Source organism: Acomys russatus, chromosome 29 (assembly GCF_903995435.1).
Source record: "Acomys russatus chromosome 29, mAcoRus1.1, whole genome shotgun sequence".
Taxonomy (NCBI): Eukaryota; Metazoa; Chordata; class Mammalia; order Rodentia; family Muridae; genus Acomys; species Acomys russatus.
The window spans coordinates 46671433-46687345 of NC_067165.1; the positions used below are offsets into that span (position 1 = coordinate 46671433).

The following is a 15913-nucleotide window of genomic DNA, read 5'->3' on the forward strand; positions in this document are numbered from 1 at the left end:
CAGGGCTGAATTTCACTCACTGAGCTGGGCATCTGTTTCCCTAGAAGCTGCAGAACTGGTGTATGGCTGCGACTCCTCAACCTGCACTGTGATAACCTAGGCTGTTACCTGGCCCTTCAGCTCTGCTGGGACAGCTTTGCTACACAAACACGCTGAATGGGTCCAAGAACGGACCCTGCTTTGCTGTTGTTATTATTATTATTATTATTATTTTTTTTTTTTAAAGATTTATTTACAGTGCCATGTCTGCATGTACACCTGCAGGCCAGAAGAGGGCATCAGATCACATTATAGATGGCTGTGAGCCACCATGTGGTTACTGGGAATTGAACTCAGGACCTCTGGAAGAGCAGTCAGTGCTCTTAACCTCTGAGCCATCTCTCCAGCCGCCGCTGCCATCATCATCATCGGCAGGATCTCACTATATAGCCCAGGCTGGCCTTGAACTTGTGACCCTCCCGCCTCAGACTCTGGAGTGCATGCCACCATAATTGGCTTTTTTCCTGTTTTCATTTAGAGTTACCAAGTCCCCTTCTCACCGAGGAACGCAGAGCACTTTCTCACACGTGTAAAGCTCTAGGTCAATGCCCAGTGCTGCCACGACACACAGAGCTAGCCGAAGCCCCTTCTGTGACGTAAAAAAACACTTTCTTGGGGCTGGAGAGATGGCTCAGCGGTTAAGAGCACTGACAGTTCTTCCAGAGGTCCTGAGTTCAATTCCCAGCAACCACATGGTGGCTCACAACCATCTGTAATGTGATCTAATACCCTCCTCTGGCCTGCAGGTGTACATGCAGGCAGAGCACTGTATACATAAAAATAAATAATAAATCTTTTTTTAAAAAAAGAAAACACGTTCTTATAACTTCTTCTACATTCATGAATTTGTTTGTTTGCTTTGTTTGTTTTTGGAAACAGGGTTTCTTTGTGTAGACCTGATTGTTCTGGAACTAGCTCTATAGACCTGCTTGACTCTGCCTCTCAAGTATTGGGATTAATGCCATGCACCACCACTGTCTGCCTTTATTCTTTGTTTCCCTCTTTCTTTCAAGGTGAACGTATGTATGTACGCATGTATGTGTGTATGTGCTGTGTGCATGCATGTATGTATGTGTGTACGCATGTATGTACGTACGCATGTATGTATGTATGCACGCATGTACACATGTATGTGTGTATGTACATACGTATGCATGTATGTACGTACATATGCATGTATGTACGTACGTATGTATGCATGTATGCACACACGTACGCATGTATGTATGCATATATGTATGTATGCATGCATGTACGTATGTATGTGTGTATGTACGTACGTATGCATGTATGTACGTACGTATGCATGCATGTATGTATGTACCCATATATGTATGTATGCACGCATGTACGTATGTATGTGTGTATGTACGTACGTATGCATGTATGTACGTACGTATGTATGCATGTATGCACACACGCACGCATGTATGTATGTACGTATGTATGCATGTATGCACACACGCACGCATGTATGTACGTACGTATGTATGTACGCATGTATGTATGTATGCACGCATGTACACATGTATGTGTGTATGTACATACGTATGCATGTATGTACGTACGTATGCATGTATGTATGTACGCATATATGTATGTATGCACGCATGTACGTATGTATGTGTGTATGTACGTACGTACGTATGTACGTACGTATGTATGCATGTATGCACACACGCACACATGTATGTATGTACGTATGTATGCATGCATGCACACACGCATGCATGTATGTACGTACGTATGTATGTACGCATGTATGTATGTATGCACGCATGTACACATGTATGTGTGTATGTACATACGTATGCATGTATGTACGTACGTATGCATGTATGTATGTACGCATATATGTATGTATGCACGCATGTACGTATGTATGTGTGTATGTATGTACGTATGTACGTATGTACGTACGTATGCATGCATGTATGCACACACGCACACATGTATGTATGTACGTATGTATGCATGTATGCACACACGCATGCATGTATGCACGTATGTACGTACGTGTGTATGTACGTACGTATGTATGTACGTACGTGTGTATGTACGCATGCATGCATGTATGCACGTACGCACGCACGCATGCACGTTTGTATGTATGCACACATGCATGTATGTATGCATGCATGTATGTACACATGTATGTATGCACACATGTATGTACGTATGTATGTATGTACGCATGTACGCATGTATGTATGTGCTGTGTGTACGTGCGTGCGTATGTATATATGTGCTGTATGCACGTTCGTATGTATGTACATTCGTATGCATGTATGTACGTATGTATGCATGCATGTACGTACGTACGTATGTGCTGTATTTGCATGTACACCTACATGCCAGACGAGGGCACCAGATCTCATTATTGATGGTTGTGAGCCACCAAGTGGTTGCCAGGAATTGAACTCAGAACCTTTGGAAGAGCAGCCAGTGCTCTTCACCTCTGAGCCATCTCTCCAGTTGTTCGCCTTTTAGGTTTTTAGGGAGCAGGAGGGAAGGCAGCCTTCAGCTCTGCCTGGCCATCCCTGTGTCTCTGGAACAGTGTTCCCTCCATCACACACAGAACCAGGGCCAGTTAGAACCCTGGCCGGTTCTAGACTATTTCTGCTCTGTTCTTTTCTTCTCTGGTTACCGACAATTTCAACTGAAGCAGCTACTAGCAGCCCCGTCATTCTCTTGGGTCAGTGGCCCACACATGCCGCCTGACACAAGCACGCACGCACGCACGCACACAGCCTGCTACACTTGTGGCCTTTATGTGAAGGCGTGTTTTATGAGTGGTTTCACTGAAGTCACCGTCATGAGTTAGGGGTCAGGTGGCCCATGCCTGTGATCTCACCTGCATGGCAGAGGACACTAGGATGCAGAAGTGGCTGTTTACATGAACATATATGACGAGCCTGTTGTATGTTAGGTGTGTGCACGTGTGAGCACACACCGCATGCTATAGCTGCTCCTCCATCTCATGGACGTCCATGTTCCTATGTAGGTCCTGCTGCCACCCCCCTGCCTTCCCCCCTGCAACACACACACACACACACACACACACACACACACACACACACACACACGACTGTTTTCCGTCAGAGAAGGAGTCGTCAAAGTGTGCCATCATGACTACAGGGCACCCCAGGTCACTCTCTGCTCTGGACCCTGACTGAGGCACCTCTGCCATTCCCAAGGACACTGTGTTTCTCCACATACGTGTGGCCTCTGCCTCTGGGTGCTGTGACCTGACCCTGGATCTGTCTGTCTTTGCTCCCTTGTCCTTTTCCTCCTCCCAGCCTTAGGGTCCCTCAGGGAGAGGAATGTTGTCCGGAGTCGCCTGGTGGGCTGAGAAGGTATGCAAGAGGTGACCTCCAGCAGGGAAGCACAGGGTGCTGTGTGTTGTCTTTGGGTACACTACGCTAGTACATCCCTCCCTGACCTTGTAGGGGAGGGCGAGCAGGCTCCTGCTGAGCAAACGTCGCCAGGTCGAGGAGATTTCCAGAGAGTCCCCACCCCTGTCTATCTCCCACATGCCTCGTACTCACCATATTCTTCTCCGCGCAGAATTTCAGGGGCGATATAGTTTGGGGTTCCACAAAAAGTGCTTGTTGTGTCACCAGGGCCTAGGCCTTCCTGTGGGGACAGAGTTACCAGGAGGGTGACTCCCTCAGAGAGCCACAAGGAACGCCCACATAGGCTAGCTATGGGCGCGCGGGTGGGGAGGGGCTCATTACGGTCAGCACTGAGCGGTGCCCAGCCAGTGAGTACTTCCGCAGGGTGTCAAGGGCAGACAAACAGGTGGGGGACAGGTGAGGCGGACAGGTGGGGGACAGGTGAGGCGGGCACCTTGCACATGCCATAGTCCGTCAGCTTAATGTGCCCGTCAGCATCAAGGAGGACGTTGTCCAGTTTTAGGTCCCGGTAGATGATCCCTCGCTCGTGTAGGAAGTTGAGGGCGATACAGATCTCGGCAGCATAGAACCTGAGGTGGGGTACCCTGTGGTCAGCAGAGGGACAGTGGCAGGCAGCCGGACGGGGGCTGGTGCACACGGAGCCCCACAAGGTATCCTGGTTACCAGGGAAATGCAAATGTGGCAGGCAGCCGGACGGGGGCTGGTGCACACAGAGCCCCACAAGGTATCCTGGTCGAGAGGGAAATGCAAATGTAAATTACAGTGGGATTCCACCTCCCGGCCACCAGAATGGCTACCTAATGCTGCCAGACATGGGAGGGTGAGGACGCGGGAACCTGGACCCCACGTGTGGGTGGTGGGAATGAAAAGTGTGACCTGCAGGGAGATGCCTCAAAATATGAAGACTAGGGCTGAGAGCAGCTCGGTGGGAGAGCTCCTGCCTAGCTTACACTGGTCTCCAGCACCAGAACAAACGAACACGTCAAACAAAAAGGATGCACATCAAACAACGACTCCACTAACACACACATTCCCAAGGCTGGAGACGGCAGGGCAGGACCATGACGTTATGAAACCCATTTGTATACTAAATTTTTTTTTGTTTGGTTTTTTTTTTTTTTGAGTCAGGGTTTCTCTGTGTAGCCTTGGCCGTCCTGGGCTCCCTTTGTAGACCAGGCTGCCCTTGAACTCAGAGATCTACCTGCCTCTGCCTCCAGAGTGCTGGGATTACAGAAAGAATTGAAAGTAGGGTCTCAAACATGTATGTTTAATAAGTAGGTGCATAGCAACCTTACTCATAAAAGTTAAAATGTGGAAGCAAGCACTGATGGGGGGGATGGGTAAAGGAGATGTGGGTAGGGCAGGGTAGCTCATGACTGCAAGTTTGAGGCCCGTCTGGGTCATACAGCAAATCCCACTGAAGAGGAAGAGGGGGCGGGGAGAGAGTACAGACTATCGGCACAATGAAATATTATCCAACCTTTAAAAGCAATTCGTTTCTGACAGAATCTGGAAGAGGATATGATGCCAAGTTCAACACATAAAAGATGGGAACCCAGGATTCCACTTAGGGAGGTCTCGGATCGGACAGAAGGAGGCGATCAGGGCTGGAGATCGCAGCCTGGGGAGTCGGCGTTCACGGGGCACAGTTCCAGTGACAGATAGAGAGGATATGTGTGTATGGCGGTGGTGGCTGTACAGCAGTGTGGTCAGCGTCACAGCCACTAACTATAGACTTGGGACGGCTGAAATGGTGACAGGGACGCTGTGTGCGCTTTACCACGAGGTTTATAAAAAGCAAGTGGACAGGCAATGAGCTGTTGCTGTTTTTGCCCACTTTCTCCAGGAGGAGCCGGGGGGGGGGGGGGGGCGGTTCCCAGGACTTCAAGGGGGGGGGGAACTAAGGTAAATAAGAAGGGCCACCCAAATCTAAAATCTCCCCCAGCCCTTCCTGCAAGGCCAGGGCTACAGGAGGCAGCAGGACAGAGAGGCTGGAGGGCAGCTAGCTGTTCAAGGCCAGAACACGAACCAGGGCCTTTTCTCCTGATGCACTCTACTCCCGAGGGAAAAGGACAAAGCCAGGATGTCATGGTCGTGAAAACAAAACAGTCTGGGAAGGACTACCCTCAAAGTCTGAGGAGGGAACAGCCCTTGGGCACAAAGCTCCCCAAACTCTCCCAGAGGCTTTGGAATTCCTTATGCCATGACAAAGTCTAACCGTTGTCACTTTCTGCCCAAACCTCGCTCCCCTCTTGTCCCTGCTGGCTTCCTGAGGAAGGTCCCCAGGCCGCACCTTTGCCACCTTCTGCCCAGACCTCACCCCCCTCTTGTCCCTGCTGGCCTCCTGAGGAAGGTCCCCAGGCTGCAGCCTTCACTGCTCTGGACCCACCTGGCATGCTCCTCTGGAAGTTTCCTCTGTCTCTGCATGTGGAACATGAGGTCTCCCCCGTTGACGTACTCTATGACCAGGAACAACCTGGCAGGAGAGAAGGGCAGCGGGTCAAAGGGGCTGAAACCACCCTGAAACACTCTAACAAGGGGCCCACCTACGTGGCCAGAGTGAGTGAACCTCCACATGGACAGGGGGTTACTTTTTAAAGTGTCTGCCCGAGTTACCCGCAGGTGCTTTGTAAGTGCCCAAAACGAGGTGACAGGGCACCGGGGAGCTCTGGGGTCAGCAGGAAACAACTCAAGGTGAAAGAGAGGTGGAAGTCGGGCGTGGTGGCAGAGGCAGGCGGATCGCTGTGAGTTCGAGGCCAGCCTGGTCTACAAAGTGAGTCCAGGACAGCCAAGGCTACACAGAGAAACCCTGTCTCGGAAAACCAAAAACCAAAAAGAAGAAAAGAAAAAGAAAGAAAAAAGAAAGAGAGGTGGAGCTGGGAATTTGGACCAGTAAGGTATGAGGCCTGGGTTCAAATTCTGACATCTGGGGTCCAAGACCATTGGATGAGGGATGTGGCTCCATCACAGGATACAAGGTAGGGCATTATTTTTAGAAAACACGAAACAGACTTAGGCTAGGCATGGTGGCGCACGCCTTTAATCCCAGCATTCCGAGGCAGAGGCAGGCGGATCTCTGAATTCAAGGCTAGCCTGGTCTACAGAGTGAGTTCCAGGACAGTCAAGGGTACACAGAGAAACTCTGTTTCAAAGCAAAACAAACAAACAAACACAAAATAAAAAAAAATAGACAGGTGTTCATTCATCTATTATTTCATCTCTGTGTTCCTAATGGTGCTAGGTCTGTTTTAGGCTTTAAAAAAAAAAAAGTCACGATAAGGCAGAGATGGTGGCCAGACGCCCTGGGGTTAGGGACAGGTGAACAAGTGACCAGAGAAGAAGCCGAGGGCTTATGGAGCATGGGGTAGGGGAGAGCACAGAGCTGTGGGCTATCCCGGAGGCAGAGCAAGTTTAGCTCAGATGGATTAAGTGGGGATCCATGGGGCAGGTGCCCAGGCCAGGTTTAGGGTGGGCGAGGAAGCATATGAGGGGAATACAGTTTAGGGGTTGACCACTCTCTTCTGTATATAGATGGACCTTAGGAAGGTGTAAATGGACAGGCCCAAGAACCAGAGGCACCTGTCCACCCGGGTGAGAGAGACTCAATGTGGATCAGAGAGGAGCCAGGCTGAACTGAATGGGCCTGCCGTTAGCCGGACATCAGGGAAGACTGCTTGCTACTTATCACGTCAGAGTAGGTTTGACTCAGAGATGTAGCCTGGCTGCTGGGGCTGAGGTACAGAAACTTTAGTGTGCGACCGACACTGTACACCCAGAGGGAGATGCCCAGCAGCCGGGCAAGGGGAGAGGCAGCGGGGTCAGGCAGAGGTCAAGTCTGAGCTACGCAGAGCTGGGATCCAGCACACAGGCCCCTCGTGCCTCTAAACATTGGCCATGTGGTTTCTTTCGCTAATAAGATCTTTGCTGCATTTAATAAGACTTAATTTTCAAAATCTGATTCACAGTAATTTCCCGAGCTGCCCTGTTGAGGGCACCTTGGGGACATCTGGGCTGGCAGCTCGTGTTTTCCTTGGAAATGTTTACACGCAGCCTGCTGCTCACGGTGCTGCTGTCCAATAGCATGGGAGCCAGTGTGGGAAGGAGGCAAACCTTCATCTCCTGGCTCCCGTAAGGGCTCTCAGCACGCTGCGCTGAACCTCACAGCCTAACCCTGAATCCACTGTGGCCAGGCGCTGGCTTTCGGCCTCCGTAGTTCCGGCAAGAGGCCAGAGAAGACAGGAAAACAGACACAGCATGTTACCCGGCTGTAAACCACTCACCGAACTATAAACTACATTATTTAGATGAGAAATAATTCCTAATGTGTGGAAATCGGAACAAAAGCCCCCAGCACCAGACAGGGGTCTGTGTATTTCCTCTCGGCAAGCCAGTTCCCCAGGTGCCCTGGTCCTGAAGAAAATTCCAGCATGCTTGTGTTAGGGCTGAGGAAAGCACCCCTCTACGATCTTACCTCTCTAGCTCTATGGGATAAGCTTATATGTCGCCTACAAAGTCCCTTGCTTTGCCCTCAGGGACTCACTGGCTGTAGTCTACTTTGTAAGCAAAGTTTTACTGAAACCAAGACACACTCATTAAGCAATACTTGGCTCTTAGTATTTGTGGGGTTGGGGGAGGGTTGACTGCATGATCCTTTTCAATGACCGGAACTGCTGTTGCTCAAGCCTCCTCTGCAGAACGGACCCTCCGCCATAGTGTACTCATCTCTGGATTGCTTACCACACTCAACAGAGAAAATGGCATGTTGTAGTGCCAGGGACTCATGGCAAGGAGACTCGGGGCTTGAACCTGGGGTGCTGCTCAGTGTGCTGGCCTAGCATACCCGGGGCCATAGTTTCACCCCCAGCACCGCCATGCCAGAACATGTGCAGTACAGGTAAAGCTCCACATAAGGTCTTCTGACACATCAAGGTTGAAGGTGCAGAGGACAGCCCACAGGACAAGGCAGGACTGGGGCACCCTAACTGTGAATTTCCTGTGCTGGCTTTTCTGTGACTGCCCTCTGGCCCTCAGAGAGGCAGCTCCCAGGAGCAGACAGGAGGAGCACTCAGCTCCGAGTCATGAAGCGCTCTCAGTACCTCCAAGTGTCCACATGATGACCATGGCCCCATGGGAGGTGGGCCCCATGAGGCTTGTCAGACTCCAGAGATGTCTAGCACCTCAAAATTAGTCAAAGGTCTCTCTTCAAAACTCTCTCGATGACTACAAAGCAAAGATATTTACCCACTTAGCAGGATTCACAAACTTAAGGGGCCCTGTCATCAAGGAGGGGCCGAGCCCTGCCCTCAGGTGCCAACACTTCCAGTGGACACACTTAAGCACGGCTCCCTTTAATAGGGAGATGCTTTGGTCACTTCCAGAAAACAGGAAAACATCCTAACCTGGGGCTCCACAACCCCACCCTGCCCCCCGAAATAGAAGGGCATGTCTGTCTAGAGAGGCCATTTCTGTTTGGGGGGTTGGCATGAGGGAGCTACAGAACAGTGGTGGGCCTCTCTTCCCTCCTGCTCACAACACAACCAGGCTGGTCTTGAAGTACGATCCTCCTGCCTCGGCCTCCTGAGTGCTGGGATTACAGGTGGGTGTGCACCATTATGCCCGGGCGCTGCAGTATATCTCGGGGTGCACTTGCCACAGCGTGCATGTGAAGGTCAGGGGTCAGTTCTCTCCTTCCACCAAGTCAGGTGGTCGGGGTGGAGCAGATGCTTGACCCACTAAGCCATCTTGCTGCCCTCAGCTTTCTTTCTGTTTCTGTTATAAAAGCAGCTGTGAAATTAATTTTCTGGGGGGGGGGGGGGGGTTGGTGGTGCTACAGACAAAACCTTGGTACTGTTTCCAACATTTCTTCCAAGCAGAAATTTCCCAGGAGTACCACGTGGCCTGCACTGTAGGTGACTCGGGTGTGCGGCTGTGACAATACAAGGTCACACCTGCTCCTGCAGTTGGCACTGTGTGCCTGGCACACCGAGTTTCTTGGCCTCAGATTTTTGTCTTGGGCCACGGCTATTTTCTCAGGCAGGTTGAAGCCAACACTTGCGCACAGACTTACGCACAGGTGTCTGTGGGTCAGGCAGATAAGCACCTGTCTGTCACTGTCCACAGACCCTTGGTCCTGGAGCCACACCAAGCCCCAAGGGAGACTTACAAGAATGGGGAAGAAGCCATTAACAGCTCAGACGGTGTGTGTTATCAATTATTCTAAACAGACCGTGCAAAGGTTACTGTAAGCCAGCATGAATGGATCTGTCCGCACAAGCAAAGGGAGAAAGGGCATAAAAAGCAGCAGCAACGGGCCCCAGGATCCAGGGCCAGAGGAGTTAGTTGTAGGGAGTGGCCGGGTCCACTGCCCCCCTCATCAGGAGAGGACCCAGAGAAAGAGGGACGCTTTGAGGACCACTTCCCCTGTTCCCCAGCCTGACCTTGGCCTAGAGAGAACTGATCGCAACGCAAGGCAACATGGAGACAACACCAAGAAGTAACAAGAGCCCAAGCCTGGTTGGCTGGTTGTGTGTGTGTGTGTGTGTGTGTGTGTGTGTGTGTGTGTGTGTGTGTGTGTGTGTGTGTGTGAGAGAGAGAGAGAGAGAGAGAGAGAGAGAGACAGACAGACAGACAGACAGACAGACAGACAGACAGAGACAGACAGAGACACAGAGACAAAGTTAAAGTAGTCAGGGAAGGTCTTGAACTTTGATCTGCTTCTGCCTTCAGAGTGCTAGGGTTGCAAGCACACGCCGCCGTGTCCCACCGTACACATCTCTGACGACTGTCTGCGGTTTTTGTGCCAGAACACGTAGCCACAGTGAAGACTGGACAGTTGAGAACGTGAGTTCAGTCATGAGCCACCAGTGTCACCAAGTGACATCATAACCCAGTCTGTATAAGCTGTGATAATCGGGAACAGACTGCCTAGCGACAGGTTCTCAGATCACACCCCTGCTGTCTGGGCTACACTGATTACCACTAGAGAGGCTGTGACCTCTTGGTGTAAGAGTAACAACGACAGGAAAGTTTTGACGGCCCACACCCTATAGAACTCGCTCATTCCCCACACTAGAAGGTAAACCCTGCCATCTTCACATGGAGGGGTGCATGGCACCGCAGGGTGCGTAGCCGTGGTACCACACAGCCTGCTCACAAGCTCGTTTCCAGGTCCTGCCTCTGCTCCCACAGATGGTCCCAGCAGACAGACAGCAGGGAGAAGGAGCCCAGACCCACAGCCGAGGCCTGAGAGGGCCAAGGTGAGGTTCATACCCCTGCCTGGCACACCAAGGACACGAGCCAGGAGCAGTGCCCAGGGGGAAGGAGGGAGTCAGGCTCCAGCTCCCTGACCCAGAAAGGACTCAGTGTTCTAAGAAAGACGTGGACAGACAAGGAAACAGCTGGTCCAAAAAGAGGGTTTCTATCTCATTCAAAGAGATTTATGGGGTAGGAGGGGAGTGAATGGCAAGATGACCTCAGGACCAGATGCAGATGGTGCCAGAAACATCTGTCAAGGTGACTCAGAGAGGCTCGTACCTCAGACACCACAGGGTACAAGCCCCCCACTCTCCTCAGAGTCGGAACGTGTCTGACAGAGAAACAGGAGGAAGCACCCGACTGGCTAGGGAGGATGTTACCACTTAGAAGCCCAAAGCAGGAAGGCACTGAGGAAAATCCTCATAGGGACCAAGCAAGAGGTAACCCTGGGCTTGTGGGTCAGAGAGCGCTCACTTGCCATGTATGAGGCCCTGGTCTTCCTGCCCAGAGCCACACCAAAAAGGGGTGGGGTGGGGAACGGGGGACGGTTCGAAAGGGGGCTTAGTAATTATGAGTGTACACTGCTTTTGCATAGGCCCAAGCTCAGGCCCAGCACCCACATCAGGTGGCTCGCAACCATCTGTAGCTCTAGCTCCAGGAGACCTGTGGCTCTCTTCTGGCTTCTGTACACACACATACAAATAAATAAAAAGCAGTTGTAGCAGACACATTTCAGTGCTATTAGGACTTTCCACAGAATAAAATAGAAATATGAAAAATCTGATAAAGCCGGGCATGGTGGTGCACGCCTATAACCCCAGCACTCAGGAGGCAGAGGCAGGTGGATCACTGTGAGTTTGAGGCCAGCCTGGTCTACAAAGTGAGTTCAGGACACCCAAGGCTACCAGAGAAACCCTGTCTCGAAAAAAAAAAAAAAAATCTGACAAAGACTGTCTAAGAAAAGGAAACTACAGATCAACCAAATGTCAACACAAACAGCAACAGAAAAGTCCTAAGTCTGAAAGCACGTGTAAAACCAACACAGGACATGGCTTTCTCCAGGCATCCAGGGACCGCCATCTTCAGAACTGGTGACCTCCCAAGGCAATATGCTCCTCTTTTTCTTTGGGGGCGAGGTTCATGAGTAGTGTGCAGTGTTCGTATACATTACACGCATGCGTGTATGTGTGTGGGCACGTGTGTATGGAGCTCTGAAGTTGATGTTGGGAGTGTTCCTCCATTGCTCTTCCATCTCACTCATTAAAGCAGGCTCTCTCAATCAAACCCAGATTTCACTGATTGATCCTTCCCCTGCGGCTAGCCAGCTTGCTTAGGAGATCCAGGCTCCACCTTCCAAGGCTGGACCTGGAATTACAGGTGAGCAGCCCCACCCTACATTTACAGGGATTCCGGGGATCCAGGGTTCAGTCCCCTTTGCCTGTAAGGCGGGTGCTCTAGCTGCTGAGCCCACGGCGCTCTCTCCGAGCAAGGACGTCGGGTGGCCAAGTTGAGGGTGGGAGCGATGGTTCCTGTCTCTTATAATTTGCCCACAGCAGCAGCTCTCCTGTGAGCCAGAACCCAGAGGGCCAAGGGTGAGGCTCTCCACTGTCGCTCCCAGCCGCAGACAGAGGCATACCTGTCTGCAGGGATTGAGAGCTTGGTTCTCTGTGTCTGTCTGTCTGTCTCTTCCCCTCAACCCGCTTTCTGTCTGCCTTTCTGATGGCACCTGTCTCATGCCTGTGGCTGGCATTGTGCCATCTTAGTATTCTATCCCTGGCAAGGAAGAGGGCAGTGCTGGTCACTCCTGCCAGTCACCTGGAAGGTAGAGCGCCCAGCTAGTGTCAGCAGCTAGTGGGAGATGACACATCAGCCCTGCGAGGGAGGGCAATGCCTGTCTCAAAAAAATAAAAGTGGAGGGGGTGGTTGAGAAAGACACTTGAAGTCAACTTTTGGCCTTTACACATGTACAGGCAAGCACCCCAGCACACAGACACACACACACACAATGACCTAGGGTGCGGCTCAGAGGCGGGGCCACCTGCTTTGCACTTGCAAGGTCCTGGGTTTGATCCTGTGCACCAACCAGTAAGCAAAAGAAAGTGGATTTCTAGGCACGGCTGTGGGTGAGTGCCGGCTAACCTTAGCATGAAGTGGATGGAGGCAAGAGGTTAGTAAGCTCCAGGGACGGCCTGCACCACACAGTAAGGACTCTGGAGCCGGACGGAGAGGGAGAAACTGGCTTCCGGGGCTGAGCCCACATGGTGCTGTCCCCAGGGTAAGACAGGGTACCCTACAATCTCACACCCTTCCACTAGGACACAATCACCTTTAGGTCTGTCAGTTGAGGCCACTGGCTCAAGGACCTGGCAGTGGGAGACTGTGACCTGATGCTCACCCACCCCCAGCCATACAGCCAAGAGCAGCCTGTCACTTCCTAGCTGGGGGGTCGACAGCCCATGTCTCTCACAGATGGTGGAGGGCTTAGCCTAACAGGAGAGACACAAGCAAGGTCACAGGGTCCTCAGGGTCCCTTTGCTGGCCAGGGCTTCCTGATGACTCATAGCTAACCCAGTGTTCTTAGGATGGCACAGAGAGCCAACATTTAACAGGAGTATTCCTGGAACATCTGCGTGAGCGGCAGTTCACCTGCCCTGGGACGACCCTTCTCCCTGGAGAGCCCAGGCTGTGACTTACTGGACCCCTGGCCCAGGCCCGCCTCGTGGCTAGAGCTGTGCTCTGCAGCAAGAGGCTGCACTACAGCCACTTCGGGGTTTTGAGACATTATGCTGTCACCGTGAAGGCTGACACGGCTCCCACGCTCAGCTCCACAGATGCCACTCAACACCGGCTCTTTCCATTCTGGGCTCCAGTGTGACTACAGTGAGTGACAGACCTTGAGTCATCTTCTCTCTCCCCTTCCCCCAAGGCCTCTCCTTAAGTGCTTCTTGCCAAGTTCACAGCAATTTGGGGCCCCCCTGAGACTCTCTCGAGGCCACAGTCCCTCCAATCTGCATGAGGAAGCAGTTCTGCAACACCCTGCTCATGGTCAGGTCGCCTGCTGTATCCCACGCCCGGTGGCTCTCCTTCCCGAACCCTGCCTATCCCTGCCCAGAAGCTCCTGTCTGCCTGGCTTGCTCCTCAGAGACAAGGTGGGCTCCTTGCATAGAGACGTCTCCCTCCCTCCCTCCCTCCCCACTAAAGGCAACAGGTTGGCCAGAGTCTCTCTCAGACCACCGCTGCCCTGTGAGACATTCTTTACTCCCGTGTGCGGGTCTGGGCGCCAGCCTTCTGGGGCCCCTCCTGATAGACATAGATTTGTAACTTATGAGGGGGGCGGGTGGGTGGTTTACTTCCTGTCCGAAGAGGAAAAGGCTCTGTCCCTTGCCAGGTCTGTGGCAGAGCTTATAGGTCTCTATTTATAAACAGCAACATACAAAGGATCAAGTGACATTTGGTACCCATAAGCCACTTGAGGCAGGAGGAGTTTCCCCAACCGTCTAAATCAGGATGCTGTGGAGGCCCCTGCGGGATTGAGCGGGATTGAGCGGTGAGAGCTGGGTGTTGGCAAGATGGTGACGCAGAACAAACCTGTGGCCTGGGTTTGACCCCCACAGCCCACATACAGGCAGAAGGAAAGAGTCAACTCTACAAAGTAATCTTCCAGACAAGCTAGCACACCCCCTCCTCCCACACACCATAGTAATAAAAACAAAACAAAACAAAACAAAAAACCTGAGAGCCAACTATACAGCATGCGCGGCTAACTAAATTCTCCCCCCTTCACCCCTGTCTGTTTAACATTGAACCTAAGGCTCTGCACACGACCTTCTCACCTCGAGCGCTCCCAGACGGCAACAGATATTTCAGTAGCAGTCTGCATGCCTGTGCCTGAGCCACACTTAAGTTGGGGGGTCACACGTCACGAGGCTTAAAAGGGGTCACTCTTGGCAGGCTTTCCAGGTTGCCGTTTTTTTCCTGGCACAACTTAAGCTGAAATGTTTTCCCCGTTTTTTTTTTTTTTTAAAGAGGTTTTGCTGGAGAATTTTAATTCTGGTTACTGTCTGGAAAAGACCACGTAGACATGGGGTACGGCTCCCCATAGACAGATGCTTAGTGTTAACATGCCCTTGCCTCAGAACGCTACTTGTGCCAGGGAAGTGGTGCCAGCCTGTGAGAGCAGGAATTCCGTGGGGCCCACCAGAATAGGCACCACTGGGTTTGGGAAGGAAAGAAAGAAATCCTTACCCCGCCCCCACCCCCAGCCCTGCGGAGGCTTCTTTACAGTCACCGGGCACATGTGGAAACCACTGCCTTTTATTTACTAGGTTTCCACTCATGGCTGCCAGCCAGCGAGAGCATCCTGCCTGGAGTTTCATCGGTTTCCTGTTGTGTGTGACCTGCTGGGAGGTGGAGCACACTGACATTCATGCAGCCCTTAAGCAACGGGCTCAGCAAGGCCTCAGGATGGGTTTCTGAGAATGCCTTTATGAACCCTGCGTTTATTAGCACAGTGGGACAGGCGGGGCAAGGCAAGGCAAGGCGTCCGGGCGCATCCCGTGCCCAATTGCGGGCACCAGATTTTCTGCTCCTGGTGGCTTTGCCTCACTCTGTGCAAGGTCGGTGAGGACATCTGTGCAGCTGAAAGAGCCTTCTCTATCTCTGAGGGAGAAGCTGGCAAACAGGTGCTGCCATTTGCTTGTGTGAAGGCACGGCACCAAGCAGGAAAAAGGCTTCCCACATCAGGGGCTTACGTTCCTCAGCGGTCGCCACGAAAAGCCTTGCTGTAAATCTCTGCCAACTCCACAGAACCTTCCAGAACTTTCCAACTTTGCTCCCAGAGGAAATGCGTGAAGTGCCTGCGCCACGCATGAATAAACAGCCAGGAAAGTGTGGGCTTCGGCCTTGACTGGGCTGCTGTCAGGAAGTCTTTGGGGCAGACTCAAGTGACATCTCTTTGGGGGGACCAGACACACACACACACACACACACACACCGAAGGTCAAGACATCCAAGGACACATGCAAAACCTAACCAAGCCACGTCAGATGCTCCCCACTGTCAGTGACTTGTACAGGCGTCACTCCTGGGGCCAGCCTTGCAGCTGACGACATGGAGGCTGCCATGTGTCAGCTGTCCCGGCATCACTTTCTGCACTTAGGCGACCTGGGGTTGGAACACCTGATCCTGGTTTTATCAGCGTAGAT

At 52.0% G+C, this 15913-nt stretch overlaps 1 protein-coding gene across 1 annotated transcript in view; it reads right to left on the reverse strand.

The window, feature by feature from the left end:
• Nucleotides 1-15913, reverse strand: part of Prkcz (protein kinase C zeta) — a 110402-nt gene that overhangs the window by 8298 nt on the left and 86191 nt on the right. The window contains exons 11-13 of the mRNA XM_051171158.1: nucleotides 5845-5931; nucleotides 3889-4024; nucleotides 3588-3675 (exon numbers count right to left, since the gene is read on the reverse strand). Of these exons, the coding sequence (XP_051027115.1) occupies nucleotides 3588-3675; nucleotides 3889-4024; nucleotides 5845-5931 (311 nt within the window). The remainder of the gene's footprint in view (nucleotides 1-3587; nucleotides 3676-3888; nucleotides 4025-5844; nucleotides 5932-15913) is intronic.